Raw genomic sequence first — 17,584 nt, 5'->3', positions numbered from 1 at the left:
ATTATTATTTTTTTGATATGGAGCCTCACTCTGTTGTTCAGGCTGGAGTGCAGTGGCACAATCTCAGCTGACTGCAATCTCTGCCTTCCAGGTTCAAGTGATTCTCTTGCCTCAGTCTCTTGAGTAGCTGGGATTATAGGCACCTGCCACCACGCCCAGCTAATTTTTGTATTTTTGGTAGAGATAGGGTTTTGCCATGTTAGCCAGGCTGGTCTTGAACTCCTGACCTCAGGTGATCCACTCACCTCCACCTCCCAAAGTCCTGGGATCACAGGTGTGAGCCACCACACCTGGCCTTCACTGTGGGGTTTTCTGAGAGGCCTGATGACACTGCATTTGTGTCTATAAGTCAAACATCTGAAAGCTGTTGGTTAGCTGTGTGTATGTGCGGTGGGGGTAGGGGGATGTGATCATAGGGCCCTGCCACGTCTTTGCAGGTTTTTCCTCCTGGACCTGTTTTTCTCCCCAGTTTCCCCTTTCCAAGCCTGGCTTCCAGATTTGAGAGCTAAGTGGGTCTAGGGGCTGGGACCCCAGGGTTCATTGCCTGGCTTCCATGTTCCCTGCAGAACGCAGCTCCAAATGGGCCTCTTTGGAGTTTTTGTGTCCCCTTGGGAGTGCTCCCCACGTCTGTGGGGATGAGAGGCAAAGGGCATGGCTGCTGGGTGGGTACAAGGTGGGAGGGGCTGGGTTCTACCTGCTCCGCATACAGGTTCTAAGTCAGACTGCTGCTCTTGGGCTCCTAGTCCCTGAGACCCCTGGGGCTGTAGCCACAGCTCACTTTCCTTCTTGTAGCTCCACACTCCTCTTACCTGCTCCCAGGAGTTTGATTTTAGTTTTCTTTGCTCAGCTAAGCCAGTTCACCCATCCATCTCTCTCCAGCTTCCAAACCTCTGTCTTTGGCAGGCCATGCCTTTTCCTTCCTTTATTGCCAATTTCATGGGATGCCAGCCACAAGGGGAGACAAACAAGAACATTCTGAATGCCTCATCCTGTACAAGTGCCCTTTGGGTCTCACCATCTGACCCTGTTAACACCCTCTGTGGCCACCCCGCCCTGGCACTGCATGCACTTCTGTCTGGAGGGTCTCGGAGAGCTGAAAGGGCTCTCAGAAGTCAGGACCTTTATGTCACGTCATCACGTGGAAGCTTCTGGAACAGATGGGGAAACTGAGGCACGAGGAGGGGAAGGGCCTCACCACCCCAGGTCTCACGGTGAGTTAGTACAGAGCAGAGCTGACTCCCAGGCCAGGGCTCTCCCACAGCCTCGTGGGGCCAGCTCCTCGGCATGGGCTCTGATGTCATGGACTTTTGAAGTCCGCCGAGTGAGCAGAAACCAGGACAGTTTGGAGGCTGCCGCCTGACAGGCTGACCTCATCCTTACAGTGTTGGTTACCATGGGCCATCTCTTTGGCCTCTGGGGACATCCTGTACCCGATCACGTAGGAGACCTGTGGTGCACCTGTGACCTCCCTGGCCCTTGCTGTGTGTCGTAAGGGATGACGGAACTTCGTGGATTCAGTGGCTGTGCACTGAGTGAGTACGTGTCAAGCCCCACGATGGGGGCAGAGTGCTGAACCAGGTGGGCAATCTTGAAGGGGCTCCCAGGCTGCTGGGGAAGCAGACAAATCAATCCGCAGTGACAGCACAACCTGGTTGGGGCCATGGGAGGCACGTCCCTGGGTGCTTGCTGGGGGGCACCCATCATCCTGCTAGGGTTGAGTGAAGAGAGAGGGCTCTTGGAGGGTGTCTTAGAGGAAGTGGCCCTTGGGTTGGCTGATACAGTTCGAGTCGAATATGAATTGACTCAGAAAGAAGGGTGGGAAGAGGCTCTTGGTGTGTGGAAGAGCACATGAGGATGCCAGGAGGCTGTAAGCACCCAGAGGGGTGCAGGTCAGGGTGGGAGAGCCGAGCTCAGAGCAGTGCAGGGAGTAGGACACTCCTGGTTCTGAATTCGTGCAGTATCCATGCTTCCCTGCCCTCCACCCACCCCGGGGACCACCAGGGGTCTTTTGTGCCCATCTCTGGGCACCTGTGTCCTTCTGGACTGCAACTTCTGAGGAGCTTCCTGCAAAGCCCTGCTGGCTACCGGCCTTAATTTTGTGGTGGGGGAAAACACAGAAAAGTTTCAGCCTGGAGTCATATGTGCTCTGCAGTGACAGTGGAAACAAGCAGTTGAAGATGATTAGGACTGAATGTTCCTGTTTTAAAAACATTTCCCAGGAAAAGCAAATGTTTGAAAGTTAAACATTTTGGCTATTAGGATGGAACAGAAGAAAAATCACATTTGCCTTTTAAATACAGGCACCATTGCCGAACCTCCAATCCAGCAGACCCTCATGCTGGACCTTTGGAGGCCGGATAAGGCCAGGGGGTCTGCAGCTTGGTGGGGGGGTCTGCCATCCTAGGATGTGCGTTCTATCTGGGGTGTTGCAGCACCGAGCTCTGGGTAGGCAGATCAGGGCCCCAGTGAGCTGCTGTGTGGCCCCAGGCAGGTGATCTGACCTTCTGGAGTCGCTGTTCTCATCTCCAGCTTCGCAGCTCACATTTCTGGGTTGTGCCGTATATTACGGCATTAATCCTCCTGAGTAGCCCCATAATGCAATGAAAATGGCTAATATCCAGGTTATATTAACCTTGCCTTATATTTTCTGTATTCAGATGCTTTGACATCTGGGGGCCTTGCTGAGCCAGGGGGAATTGTCCCTCCTAGGGTTAACCAGTTCCAGATACAGCAAATAACTATGTGAGCCAACCACTCTACAGTGCACAGTGGAGTGGATAGGGCCAGTATCCACCTGCCCTGGTCACCCCAGGGTTAGTCCCAGATAGTTAGGGACAGCTCCTATGCCCCAGAACCTGCAAACATTATTCAAACTAGGCAGTCCTAAGTCTCTTTCCCTTGCCTTGCCCAACCCTTCCTTCAGAAACCACAAACCAGGCTCTTGCCCATGTTTCCTCCTCCCGCTCCACCTCCGGACTGACCCCAGGGCTTCCCTGTCAAGCCAGGCGTGGTGGAGCGTGGCTCGCGTTTTTAGAGAACTATGAGTGTAAGCCTCCTTTGTAACAGGCATTTATCAAACCTGCTTAAAAACAAATCCCCGCAGAAGCACAGATACGGCGTGGGCTTCACGTGTCTTCACCAGCTTCACCATTGCAAGAACACTGTGCGGAAGTGTAAGCATGCGTGTTTTACAAATGAGGACACCGAGGCTCAGGGAAGTGAGGGTTCTCATTCTGGACAGAGAGCCAGTGGGAGATAGAGATGGGAGTCAGGCTCTGCAGCCCACACCCCTACCCACTCTGCTGTACTGCTTGCTCATCTCTGTCACGGGGAGGGTGTCTGGAAGCAGTGAATGCACATTGCTGGTGGCAGTGCCTGAGCAGGGCACTCAGGCAGGGTAGCAGAATTCAGATTCTGCAGGCGCAGCCATGCCTTGTGTTCCCCTGAACTCAGCCTTGTCCGTTGGTGCAGGCACCGACTCCAGAGCTCTCCCGCCTGTTCAGGTCATACACAGAATTCCCTTTCTCTGCATGGTCAGACACGGTCCTCCATGCGTGCCTGGCCATGCAATGCTATTTCTGGTGTTCATACACCAAGCTGCACCAAGACCCCATGGTGGCTCCCAGCTGACTCTCGCCGCTTGCTCCATCCCAGTGCTTTTCTAGACCATGCGCCATCCCAAGTCTGTTCATGTGACTCTCCCAGACATCGGCAAGTGTTTAAACACAGAACTGTCAAAGACGTACTAAAAATGCAATCAGAGATCGTTATGCTGTCTCTTTATTCCATCCCCCTCTGCTGTGTTCTGCGAGATGGGAATGGGCGGAAGATGCCATAAGTGGGCATTTTCCTGATTGTCACTGCATTTAGAGAACACTAAAACTCCGCCGGGCTCAATACTGCACTCCGGGAATGGCGTCGATGGTGGAGACGCTTGCACATATCTTGTTGAATTTAACAGATTATGCAGTTTGGAGGCAGCACTTTCTGTTAAATGGGATGGGTAAGTGTTAGCGATAAAGAAATTGTAACCTTTTGGAGGGAGATTAATCTCAGAAGCACAAACAGCAGAGTCTTCCATGTACATCCCTCTCCACTCTGTGCGGCAGCTGCGCGTGGCGCGGTGTGGAATCTGTGTGTGGATGCATGGCTATTGGGATCCACGTATGTGGCAAATGAAAAGTGAAAACAGGGCCGGGCGTGGTGGCTCAAGCCTGTAATCCCAGCACTTTGGGAGGCTGAGGCGGGTGGATCACGAGATCAAGAGATCGAGACCATCCTGGTCAACATGGTGAAACCCCGTCTCTACTAAAAATACAAAAAATTAGCTGGGCATGGTGGCACATGCCTGTAATCCCAGCTACTCAGGAGGCTGAGGCAGGAGAATTGCCTGAACCCAGGAGGTGGAGGTTGTGGTGAGCCGAGATCGCGCCATTGACTCTAGCCTGGGTAACGAGTGAAACTCCGTCTCAAAAAAAAAAAAAAAAAAAGAAAAGTGAAAACAATAGGACTGTCCTCTAGTGCTCTTCTGGTTAAGACTTAAAAGCCTTTTCACCAAGATTTTCATGGCTAGCAAATGCCAGGATCTTTGATCTAGCTGGGAGAAAAGGCATTTTGGGAAGGTGGTCTGAGTGTTTTCATGCAGAATACCAATGTGTAGTATTGCTCTCCAGCCCTGAAAAGCAACGGGAGGTAGGACTGGCTTTGGCATCAAGGACCCGGTGCTTGTGGCAGAGGCTGGGAGATCAGCGTCCTCGCCCACCTGGCAGAGCCCGCCTGGCATGTCTCCAATGGCAGGGTCTGATCGGTGTGACAAGCCCCTGCTCCACTCTTCCCAGATGTCCTCATGTCCTTCCAGTTTCCCAGACTGTCCACTCATCAGGCATGTCCTACCAGAGACTGGTCATGGCTTACTCATCTCTGAGGAAGGAGGCCAGGGCTCAAGTCCTAGCTCTCCATTGTCTTGCTGGGTGACCTTGGACAAGTCTCTCCCCCTTTCTGAGCTCGTTTCTTCCCCTCCAATGAGCGGTGTGGATTGGAAGCTCTGCATACCTCTTGCTGGTATCGTGTTCATGATTGTGTCCCCAGCAGAGTCTCCCCGGGGTCTGGAACATGGGAACATTGGTCACATGTTCAATCAGGGCTCATGGAGAGCTGACCAGGGCTGGCGGCTTTGCAGTGGGTCCAGCTTTAGGGAAGAAAGCGAGCATTCAGCCTAAGGGGCAATCAGGATAGGCTCAGTGGATTCTTAGCTTCCATTGGGTTGATATGGGGAGGTGGATGAGAAAAGACGTTTGGAGCCATCTGTGCCCATGCTGAGCCTTACCAAGGCAAGCACAGCCCCCAGCACCTGCACTGCTTGTCCACCATGCCCAGCCCGGGGGTGCTCTTCAGAGAGGCTTTTTGTTTCGGCTTTTCCATGTTGTGCCCATCTCTGGTCCACAGGGTCAGGGTATGTTCTGGTCTCCAAGGTGGGTGCTGCCTGGTCTCTTTTCACACCTGCTTGGAGAACAGCTGCCCTCCTGGGGCTCAGGTGTTTTTGGTGCCTTTTCAGGCAGCTCCTGTCAGGGCAGTGGGGAAGCTCCCCTGTGTGTCAGCCATCTTGTCTGCTGCAGGGAGGAAGAGCAGCAGGAAAGGGCAAAGAGAACGACATCCATTTCCTCTGTGTGCAGTGCAGGCATTAGACGTAAGTCTGTATGCATCTCATTTTTCCCCCATAAAGCCCCTGCACATCAATTACTTGAGGTCCCCAAAACACTCCCCTTATTCACTGTTTAGAGAGAGGGTTGTGATGAAGCTAAGTAAGGAAGCCCTAGTGATTGGTCACTAGACATTTCAACCATGTTCGGGCTGGTAAGGGGTGTGGACACTGGAAAACTAATGCAGCCTTAGGCTCTAACAGAGGTAGCAGCCCTAGAGCAGGGGAGGAGACGTCCCATCCCTACTCTGTGATGGTCAGGCTGTGCTGGAACTTGAGTTCAATGTCCATGCATCTATCCATCCATCCATCGAGAGGCAGGGTAGCATGATGGTGCAGAATGCACCTCAGGATACTGCCGTAGGGTCTACCAAAGTGTCCACTGTCCTCAGTCATTTTGCTGCTGATGTGTGTGATCTTAGGCCACCTCTTTCTGGGCCTCGATTTTTCAGACCCTGGGGATAGTAATACCTAAGTGTCTGTGAAGGTTATGCACAGCTGGTGAGTTGCCAAGTCCAGGTGGACACCCATAGGCATATTTGTGACTTTGGACTCAAGGATGTGGTGATGGGACAGTCTCAGTGTTCATAAGTGGACATCCCCTGCTTCCAAGCCATGGAGCAGACAGTATTTGAGGCTGTCACCCCAGCAGGTGGTGGCTCCTGCCCTGCTGCCTGGCTTATGTACAGGAGCTGGGCCTTGTGCCCATTCACATTTTCCTGAAAGGGAAGAAGCCTCAGTCACCCCCCTCCCAAGATGACAAGAAGAGGGGAGTGCTGACAGCTTCTGCGCCCCACCCAATCCCCAGTAGTCGGGAGCTGCAGAAATAAATGGAACTGTAAAGTTGGAGTAACTTGGTAATTTGCTTAAGTAACACCCCCAGTCAAACACATGACACATACATGAGCACAGGCTCCGCACCTCCAGCTTGGGCAGCAGGATGGATGGGTGATGTAAAGTGGAAACCCGGTGAATCAGACCCCGAACCCAAGCCAGCGGGCTCTGGCTGCCTCCCTGCTGCAGTGTGTCTGGGGAGGGACTGAATGAGGGACTCGCACACTGGCTCTGAGTCTGCTGGCCTTGGAGGAGTCTGAGGCGCCGGTCCAGAGGTATGGGGTCAGCTGGACCAGCGTCCCCCTCGCAGCCGTGGGGCCTGGGCGGGTTTTCCAGCCTTTGAGCCTGTTCTATTCAGCTGCAAAGAGGAGAAAATAGAACCAAGTACCTAGGGGGTGCTCTAGGGAAATGAGAGCTTGGCTCTCCACCAGGGGTCCGGAAGTGGCCATCTTTCCTGCTGTGTCCTACCCGGCCCACTGCCAGCTGCTCGGGCCCACGCAGCCCTCTTCCCTCCTCTCCGCAGTCTGAGTCTCACTGGAGAGGGCTTCTCCACTCTGCCTGGTCACACTGTGGGGCTGTGGGCGGCTTCATTTGCCAGACTTCTGCTGGGGCCTGCTAGGGACAGAGCTGGGGGAAGCAAACACGCCTGCTTCCGTGTTCTTAGAGCTCTCCCATGAGCACAGCAAGCGGAGTTCCTAGCACCTCTGAGCCAGGGTGGGCTCTGATGAACAAGAGGAAGTGGGGGGAGGTGGAAGGGACTTGGAGAATCTCATCCCAGCAGCCTGATTGGAAGTTCCCTGGCCAGGCTGTTCCCTTCACGTCACCAGGGACAGAAACCGAAATGCCTATTAAGAGTGGACGGTACTTTCAAATGAATGAAGAAGACTAGGTGTGAGACAATAGGGACAGGTGGGGACTGGGGCCAGCTGGACACATTCATCCTGTCCAAGGGATACAGACACTCAGTACTTCCTGACTGGAATGGGATGGCCAGAGGTTAAATTGTATTTATTTGTTTATTTTGAGAAAACAGAAATAATGAAGTGTTATTAGCAATCTCTCACGTTTTTAGTGTTGGCAACAAGTTCAAGTTTTTTAAAAAAGTTGTGCCAAACAAAATATGTCTGTGGGTGGGTCTGGCCCGCCTGCTTCTAGTTTGCAAACTCGGGCCCAGGGAAGCTCTTTGGTTTTTTTTGAACATCAAAAGTTTTGTACATTTCCATTTATTATCTTCTATAATAGCAGAACAGTTCTACAAGGTAGCTGTTACCTTTCTCATTTTATAGGTGAGGAAACTGAGGCACGGAGAAGCTAAGTTGTACAGCTGGTTAGTGGCAGAGTGGGTCTGGGATCCAGGCTGCTGGTGCTGAGATTCTGTGGCCTGCTATGTATGGTGGCCCCCTGCCCCGGAGTTGGTAAATCCTGAAGAAGAAAGAGCAGTACTTTCTCAAATCTGTAAAGCAGTCTGGGGTGGCTGGTGAGTCAGCCAGGAGTAGATTTTGATTTTCTGCCTGTTTTGCCAGAAAACATCTGTCTCAGCTCAGGGTTCCCTTTCTCACCACCCTGGCCCACCCTCCCTGGCCAGGCTGGGAACTGGCCACTTGCTGTGGCCATAGGGCACATGGTTGGACAGACAGAGCCAGTCTCATCTAGATGGGGGTGGAGAAGACGCTTATAGCGGGGCTCTGGACTCTTCTGTTTCATTGCAAGGAGGATATAATAGTGGCTGTAGTTATGGGACATGCGCTGCTGTCAACCTCACTCTGTCCTTCCCTGGAGCTCACATAAGGGCTGGGAAGATTAGCTTTTTCTAGAGTGCTTCCTGGGAGCTGAGGGTGATGGCACATCATCCGAGTCCCAGCCCATATTGCGAGCATCCATCTCCAGTAAGAAAAACAATCCTTCGTATCTGGAGCAGAGGTATTTCTGGAATTCGCTTCCCCATGGAATGCTCACACAGCGGGAGAGGTAGTGTTTTTGGTCATGGTAGAAAAGGCTCTGCTGTTCCTGGGCTGCTGTGTTACCCCAGGACACAGACCGCGGTGCCCATGCTGCTGGCCATGGCCCTGGCTGGGGGGCGGGGGCAGTGAGGAGTGAAGGGAACGTCAGGGAAGGGGCTCAGTGGAGCCAGTGGCCAGAGACGTGCTTGGGCACCTTGCCCTGTGAGTGACTTAGTGGATGAAGGTCAGGGTCTCTCAGGGACAGAGGGGATGCCTCATGAGGTATGGGTCTTTGTGAGCCATGGTTCCTGCTTTGTGAACTGGTTATGGAATTCACCGTTTTCCTGTCTGGGCACCCATCACTCCGAGGTCCTCACGCTGTGCTGGCACCTTCACACACCATTTGCTTGACCCATCAGGGCACTGTCCAGGGCACTCCCCTGTCCAGGAGGGACTGGGAGAAAGGCTTGGGTCTCCAAGTGCGTGTTTTATCCACACCAGGGCTCACAGGTACCATCTTGACTCTCCAGGCCCAAGAGAGCCTGGCGGCTGAGGCTGGTGGAGAGTGGGGAGTCAGGGACCTGAACCTGGGGTCAGGCTGGCTCTCAGATGGGGTAGGAGGCCGGAAGTGGCATTTACTGAGACCAAGGAGCCGCGGTGGTCTTGCCCCTGTATAGAGCCAGCCTGGTGGGTGGGGCCTGTCGGGCAGCTGTTGAGAAACCAGCCCCCAGCCAGTCTCCTGGGCGGCAGTGCACACTCCTGTCTAGGGAATCCATAAAACTGGACCCCAGAGAGAGAAAGATGTGTACCTTGGAAGAACGACCCAAAAGTGTGCACACAGCAGAACGAGAATGACACTGTTGTCATTTGGTGTGCTGTATACACGGGCATTTTTGTTTTGATTCTATCTGGACTTTGTTTTGGCTTTGAATTTTCACAGCAATCGGGGTGGGCACTATAATTTTTTCTGAGTGTGGGGTCTCCAGACATTTGAACTGACCTCTGCAAAGACCTTGTAATTCCTTTTGGAATGTGGAGGATAAAGAGTCCAGGATACCCAGGTGGTGGGGGCCTGGGACCATGATACTGGTGACAGCTAGGGCTGGGGGTGCAGAGTGAGGTCTTCCTCCAGTAGAAAACTAGACCAGACAGAAAAAATGGAGGCAGGGAGTCCCAGCGGGTGGCTCGGCACTGTGCAGCTGAGTGGCCTGGGAGGAACCTGTCCAGCCTCTGCCCGATGATTTCAGGGGCTGATGGCCAGTGGAAGCCTGAGCAGGCAGGATTGTAGGGACAGTGTTCAGGCTGCTGCCTCCTCTGACCACTCCGTGGAATGCTCACACAGTGGGAGAGGTAGAGTTAGGACATAATGAAGGCACCTGTTGAGGCCCGGCAGCAGAGGTACCCCTGTCAGTGATCCCAGCAGCTTCCTTCTACCCGCCCCTCTCTCAGCCATGCCGTGGCTTCTGGAAAAGCTGACGGCTGTGTGCTGTGTGTCTGTCTGTGTCTTCCCCTGCAGGCAGCCTGCCCTACGAGTATAAGATTGTGATCGCAGGCAACCACGAGCTGACCTTTGACCAGGAGTTCATGGCTGACCTCATCAAGCAGGACTTTTACTACTTCCCATCTGTGTCGAAGCTGAAGCCGGAGAACTATGAGAATGTGCAGTCGCTGCTGACCAACTGCATCTACCTTCAGGACTCGGAGGTCACTGTGCGGGGCTTCCGGATCTACGGCTCCCCATGGTGAGTGGGCCTGGGTGCCGGTCCTGCCTGCTGGAGAGACCAAAGCTGAGGCTGAGTGCAGGGGCTGTGGGGGATGCTAGAAGCAGGAGGAAGCTTGGGATGTGAGCCTCAGGACTGAATCTTGCCCCCTCACCCTCTCTGTGAACCTAGGCAGGTCACTGCTGCTCTCCGGGCCTCTGTTTCCCCATATCTCACTGAAAATAGTAATATCAGCTGTATCCTGTGGTATGCTGTGAGATACTAGCTCACTTACGGCAGGTACAATTATCTGCATTTTACAGGTGAGGAAACTGAGGCCCACCGCAGTTTGGAGGACTTTGTCAAAGGTCACACAGCTAGGAAGGGGCAGAGTTGGGATTAAATACAAGAAGTTTGGTTCCAGAACCCCTGCCTTTAATGAATATTCTACAGTGCTAGGAATGTTTCCCTAACGCTGTCTTCCCGCTCCATACAAAACAGATGCATATGTCAGGGGCTGGGGGAGATGATGATGGTAATGACGATATTGGTGATGATGGTGATGATAATGGTGATGGTGGTGATGGTGATAATGGTGAGGGTGATGGTGATGATGATAGTATAGTCATGATGATGGTGATAATGGGATGATGGTGATGGTGATGATGGTGTTGATATAACGATGATGGTGATGGCGATGATGGTATAGTGATGATGTAATTGAGGTAATGATGGTAATGATGGTGGTGGTGATGATGGTGATGATGGTGGTGATGTGACAATGGCGATGGTGGTGATAATGGGGGTGATGGTGGTGGTGGTGGTCGTGATGGTGGTGATGGTGGTGGTGGTGATGTGATGATGATGGTTGTGACAGTAATGATGGTGATGATGGTATGGTGATCATGGTAGTGGTGATGATGATGATGGTGATGGTGATGATGGTGGTGATGGTGGTGTTGTGATGATGGTGGTGATGATGATGGTGATGATGGTGATGGTGGTGATGATCATGGTTGTAATGGTAATGATGGTGATGATGGTATGGTGATCATGATGGTGGTTGTGATGATGATGATGGTGGTGATAATGATGATGATGATGGTGATGGTGATGGTTGTGATGGTGATCCTGGTGGTGATGTGATGATGATGGTGATGATGGTGGTGATGTGATGATGATGGTGAGGGTGGTGATGATGGTGATGGTGATGATGGTGGTGGTGGTGATGATGGTGGAGATGATGGTTGTGGTGGTGATGATGATATGGTGATCATGATGGTGGTGATGGTGATGATGATGGTGGTGATGATGGTGGTCATGATGATGATGGTGATGGTGATGATGATGGTGGTGATGGTAATGATGATGATGATATGGTGATCATGATGGTGGTTGTGGTGATGATGATGATGGTGGTGGTGATGATGATGGTGATGTGATGATGTTGAGGGTGGTGATGGTGAGGGTGGTTGTGGTGATGATGATGATGGTGGTGGTGATGATGATGGTGATGTGATGATGTTGAGGGTGGTGATGGTGAGGGTGGTGATGGTAAGGGTGTTGATGATGATGATGGTGATGATGGTGGTGGTGGTGATGATGGTGATGATGGTGGTGATGTGATGATGATGATGGTGATGATGATGGTTGTGATGGTAATGATGGTGACGATGGCATGGTGATGATGCAATGATGGTAATAAGCATGATGGTGGTGGTGGTAGTGGTGGTGGTGGTGATGATGGTGGTGATGATGGCAGTGAGAATGACGATAGTGATGATGATGGTGATGGTGGTGGTGTGATCATAATGGTGAGGGTAGTGATGTGTGACTATGGGCACGTGACTCAGCCTCTCTGGCCCCTCTGTGTAGTGGGGAAATGATGCCGCCTGCCTTGTAGGGGGGTTGTGAGGTCTACATGGGCCCATCCAGGGGAAGGCTGCTTAAAGGAAGGCCCTGGAGAGTGGCTGCGGTCATTTATTATGACTGCAGTGCTCCTTGGGGAGCCAGGAGGAGGATAACTAGTTTTATTCCACAAACCTCAAGGCAGGCCTAAGTCTACGCTTACCCCATTTTACAGAAGGGCAGGTATAGGCCCAGGCAGAGATGTGGCTTGCTCAAGGCATCCTAGGAGTGGTCCTCCAGGCTTCTGGTCCTAGCTCTTCCTGCTCCAGGGCAGAGGCCATTCAGTGGCCTTTCTAAATGCCTCCTGTGTGCCAGGCCTCTGTTCTCAGAATAGCTTTCGAGTATACACAAGCCTTTTAGGCCCCACGAGGACATTGAGGGCTGGGGATTGAGCTTATGTCCTCCTGCTCTCAGGAATGAACTTGTTAATTCAGTCATCAAGGATGTACGGAGTGCCAGGGAGACCCTGGGGACATGGTGTGGACAGACAGACACTGCTGCTCCCTTCATGGAGTTTACATTCTCGTAGGAGACTGTCAACAGCCAGTTCCATAGTCATAAAGAGCCATGAAGGAGGGGCCTTGGGTGCTGGGGTTGGGGGAGGCTTCCTGTGGGGAGAGCCAGAGGCTAAAGAGATACAGGCAGCTAAGTGTGGGTGAAAGGGTGTGGCAGGCAGAGGGAACAGGCTGGGCAAAGGCCAGGAGGCTTGAGAGGGCCTGGGGCATTTTGGAGACTACGGAGCTGCATGTGGCTTCCAGGGACCTCGGTGGATGACAGCAAGAGAGCAGAGGCTGGGCCAGATCTTAGGTGCTGCCAGAACCTAGGTCCCTGGGTCCGTGGCCTTACGCCCATCTGCCCACCAGGCTGCTGGGAGCCAGGACTTCTCAGGGCGGCCTTCTCCCTTGAGGGTGCCAGGTACCCTCCCTAAGCCCCAGGCTTCCCAGTAAGTGGGAAGATGATGTGAGGTGATCTGGGGAGCATGGGGCTCTACCCTGTGAGAGTCTCTCAGTGGGGAGGGATGCTCCATTGCTGGTATCTCCAGGTGATACTAGAAGCAACACAATTGGAAGAGGCATTAACCAGCCCCCAAAAAAGTATTCACGCTGAAGAACCCCCGTCCTGGCTGCCGATCCTGTCTGGCTTCAAATGGGGCATATGTGGGGGTTGTGTGCCCCCTTGCCAACTGTCTGTTGAGGTTCAGGCTGTGGCCCCCGGTCCCCTGGCACCAGCCACCTGGGCACATGGTGGCTCATTCGGGAGGTGCAGGTGGCAGAGCTGCTTGTGATCATTGTGAAGTTCAGATGTTCCGGATTTTCCTTCTCTTTCCCCTCTGCCCTTCACATATTGGCTACCACAGGAGGCGTCCCCTCCAGCTTTAGAAGCACAGTTAGACCAGCAGGCAGGGAGCAGGGATGGAATAAACACTAGCAACGAGTGACCTAACAGCTGTTGCCGCTGGACACGTGGGCAAGGCCGACCAGGTTGAGGGGCAGACATGTTCACCATACGGCCCTAGGCGGTAGAGGGCAGAGCAGGGGACAGGAGGAAGTGACAGGAGGCAGTCTCACCAGTGTGGGAAGACTCCCCCATAGACAGGAGCCCAGGGGAGAGGCGGTGTGGCATTATCAAGTAGTGAGCTGCCCATCACAAGGGGCATGCAACAGGGGTCTGCTGTGGGTGGGCCTAGTGTCCTTCCAGCCCCTTCCCCCTTACAGGGCTACACTTCCACTGCCCGTGGCTGGCAGTTCCCCTGTAAGCAGAGGGATACATGAGCCCATTCCCGGGAGGTCCTCTCTCTGCTAGACTTGGAGGCTAGCCTTGATATTGAGGGCTTTACATAGCAAGCTAGGAAGGGGAAGCAAAAAGCAAACATGGTTATGGCAACTGGCTTTTTTCCTGTTACCACTAAGAGATACTCTGCTTGGGAGATTTTCTTTTTCCCCGGAGATGGGCTCTTGCTCTGTTGCCCAAGCTGGAGTCACAGCTTGCTGCAGCCTGGACTGCACGGGCTCAAGCGATCCTCCCATCTCAGACTCCTGAGCAGCTGGGGCCACAGGTATGTACTGCCACTCCCAGCTAATTTTTAACATTATTTGTAGAGATGGGATCTCATGATGTTGCTCAGACTGATTTCAAACTCCTGGGCTCAAGCAGTCCTCAGTGGGTCAGATTGTAATGGTTGTTCCTTCCTTGTCTGTGGAGCTGCACACCCTGAAGCCCACTGTGGTTCGTCATGTTCCTGGCTCTGTGCTGGGCTTGGGAGACCCTGAAATGGATCAGGCCTGCCTCCCAGAAGCTCAGGTTTGACAAGGGCCTATAACCATTGGGGGCGGGGGCCTGTGACCATCTGCATCCTGTGCTTACCCAGCCTTTGCATAAGCCAGACTTATGCTCAGTGCTTGCTCACCTGTTCCCGTTTCAGTCCTTGCAGTGGGTTGATTCTCATGGCTATGTGCTGGTGCAGTGTCTCTGGGTGGTTTTCATTTGCATTTCCCTAATGGCCAGTGAGGCAGAGAATCTTCTCCCATGTTGATTGGCCACTTAGATTTCCTCTTTTGGGAAGTACTCAAGTCTTTTGTCGATTAAAAACAATAATTGGGTTGTCTTTTTCTTACTTGTTCATGGAGATGCTTCGTGTATTCTGAATGTGGGTACGAGTCTTTCCTCAGTTGTGATGTTATGAATAATTTTCCCCCCTCTGTGACCTACCTTTTCTCCTTAGCAGAGCCTTGGAGTGAACAGAAGTTTTAAATTTTGGTGTGGTCACATATCTTCATGTTTTTCTTTGTGATAATTGCTTTTGATACCTTATTGCAGAGATCTTCATCTTCTGTCCTCCAAAATCATGAGGATTTGTTTCTTTTTTTTTTTTCTTGAGATAGAGTCTCACTTTGCTGCCCAGGCTAGAGTGCAATGACACGATCTTGGCTCACTGCAATCTCCACCTGCTGGGTTCAAGTGATCCTCCCACCTCTGCCTCCCAAGTAGCTGGGATTACAGGCACCTGCCATCATGCCCGGCTAATTTTTGTACAGATGAGGTTTCACCTTGTTGGCCAGGCTGGTCTTGAACTCCTGACTTCAAGTGATCCACCCACCTTAGCCTCCCGGTGGGCTGGGATTATAGGCATGAGCCACCTTGCCAGGCCTTGTTTCTGTATTGTCTTCCAGAACTTTTGTTGTTTTGCCTTTTACGTTCAGGTGTTGAATCCACTGGAAATGAATGTGTTGATGGTGTGAGGTAGGGATCTTGTTTGGGGTTTTTCCACTTGGACACCCTCCTGGCCCAGCACCATGTGTAGAAAGCCTATCCTCTCTACTCCTACCACCCTTATCTGACACATGGGGTCTATGTCTAGCTTCTCTTTCTTGCTCCCTTGGACCATTCGGTGTAGGACCACCCTGTCTTTGTTACTCTGGCTGTTGGTTTATCATCTCCTTTTCCTATTAGAGCATTTGAGTCTTCATGGGGGCAGGGACCCAGATCTCTCTTTCTCATAGACCTAACTCCAGTGCCTAGTACAGAGTCTGGCTCCTCATAACAAGTATCTGTTGGATGAATGAACAAATGGATGAGTGACCAGACAGATGGATGGCAAGCTGTGGGGACTCAGTTAAAAACCAGGCCTGGTTTATTCTCCTGTGCTTGAACCTCTCCTCCCAGGCCTGTCACCAGCTCCCTCCCCTCTGGTTCTTTCCTCTTCTTCCATGCTGCTCTCTCTAAAGCAAGGCCTGACTGGGCCCCTTCCTGGCTTGCCATGTCACTCCCTTGACACCATCCTCTTCACCCTCAAACTGAAGGCCAGATGCCCCTTTCCGTGTCCCCTGGATCCTGGGCCCTGCCCTCCCCAGCAGGGGCTCCGTCACGGCATCATCAATACTGGGGCAGAGCCATCACCACTACTGGCTTGCACTTACCAAGCCTTTCAGTCTGCCTGGGCAAGAAGGGATGAAAGTCCCATTAGGGTGGTGTGTTTGTGCCGCCCCCTCCCAGTGCACCATGACAGTCCAGGACTCAGGGAGGCCGTTTGTGGTCCCTTAGGTGCAGACGGCATCGGGCTTTGCTGAGAGCAGCTTAGCGGAAGGGGGCGGGAACCAACTGCAGGAGAAGAGGAAGAACTCAGCTGGTACAAAATCCTAAGTGTTAAAAAAAATCCCGTATACATACCGTATTCATTTATGGGTTTTGGATGCATTTTTTGTTCTCATTTAACTGAAAACGGCCTTGATTTAAAAAAAAGAGTGAGGGAGAGAGTGAAATTGGCACGCAGCTAGTCCATCTGGTCTAATTACTTCTGGTATTTTGAAGGAAGGGATCCAAACCTGCTGAGACATTAAACTTTGAGAAGTGGCTGCCGGGCCCGTTGCTGGGCGTCTGGGCTCGGATCCTGATTCTCGGCTCAGGGGTTTGACTGCCTCATGGCAGGGCTGGACCTCCAGGCCAGTCTGGGGTGTCGGGATGCTCTGCACCTCTCTTGAGCCAGCAGCCTCGGGGGTCAGCCCTCTTCAAACAGCCAGGGTTGCTCCGGGCCATTCTGGAATAAATATCCTGGTGCGTGGCTCCCAGCTGTTTAACCTCGGGTTAGACTCTTGGCTTTCTGTGAAATGCCAAGAGGGATGGTGCCCTGGCAGAGCTGTCCCCAGGATTAAAGGAGGTCCTGTGTGTGCTCTGCTTGGCACATGGTGGGCATTCGCACGCCTGCTGTTCAATGTTTGTGACCTCCCAGGCTCAGGGAAGGGGGCGATATGGGTGGTTTCTTTGCTGCCCACAGCCATAGGACAAAGCTGCCACCAGCTGGCCCCTGGGACGAGACTGGACTGGGTTCTGGCACTGGCCTTTGACGTCTGTTCCTTCCCTTCTCTTTGTGAACTTAGCAGGCCTGCAGGGTGGATGGGGCCAGACTGAGCACCCTGGAACTTGAAATCTGTGCTCCGAAGGAGCTTGGGCCCGGGGGTTGATTTGATTGTAGTGACAGTCCCTATCTTATGCTGTCCTGGAGGTCCTGTCCTCTGAAACAGTCAGGGAGGCCTCGACTTGTCCCCATTTTATAGCTGAGGGGCCTGAGACCTAAGCTGGGAAATGGCTTGTATGAGGTTCTAGGTGATCTGAACAACCTGGGCCCGCCTGGCGGGGAGGATGGAGGCCCCACCGGTATGCACAGGGAGCTGCTGGAATGCTTCTTGTCTTTTGTTTTTTTGATGGAGTCTCACTCTGTCACCCAGGCTGGAGGGCAATGGTGTGATCTCGGCTCACTGCAACTCCTGCCTCCTGGGTTCAAGCGATTCTCCTGCCTCGGCCTCCTCAGTAAGTGGGATTACAGGCATGTGCCACCACACCTGGGTAATATTTGTATTTTTAGTAGAGATGGGAGGTTTCACCATGTTGATCAGGCTGGCCTCAAACTCCTGACCTCATGATCAGCCTGCCTCGGCCTCCCAAAGTGCTGGGATTACAAGGATGATCCACCATGCCCGGCCTAGAATACTTCTTTCTAACTTTATAAA

The 17,584-nt window shown here is 52.7% G+C and overlaps 1 protein-coding gene across 8 annotated transcripts in view; it reads left to right on the top strand.

The window, feature by feature from the left end:
- MPPED1 (metallophosphoesterase domain containing 1) overlaps nt 1–17,584 on the top strand; it is an 89,592-nt gene that overhangs the window by 47,328 nt on the left and 24,680 nt on the right. For all 8 annotated transcript variants that reach the window (XM_035265459.3, XM_035265465.3, XM_054238819.2 and 5 more), the window contains one exon: nt 9,989–10,214. In XM_035265459.3, the coding sequence (XP_035121350.2) occupies nt 9,989–10,214 (226 nt within the window). The remainder of the gene's footprint in view (nt 1–9,988; nt 10,215–17,584) is intronic.

Source organism: Callithrix jacchus, chromosome 1, assembly GCF_049354715.1.
Source record: "Callithrix jacchus isolate 240 chromosome 1, calJac240_pri, whole genome shotgun sequence".
Taxonomy (NCBI): Eukaryota; Metazoa; Chordata; class Mammalia; order Primates; family Cebidae; genus Callithrix; species Callithrix jacchus.
This window is presented reverse-complemented; position numbering and strand designations above follow the sequence as displayed.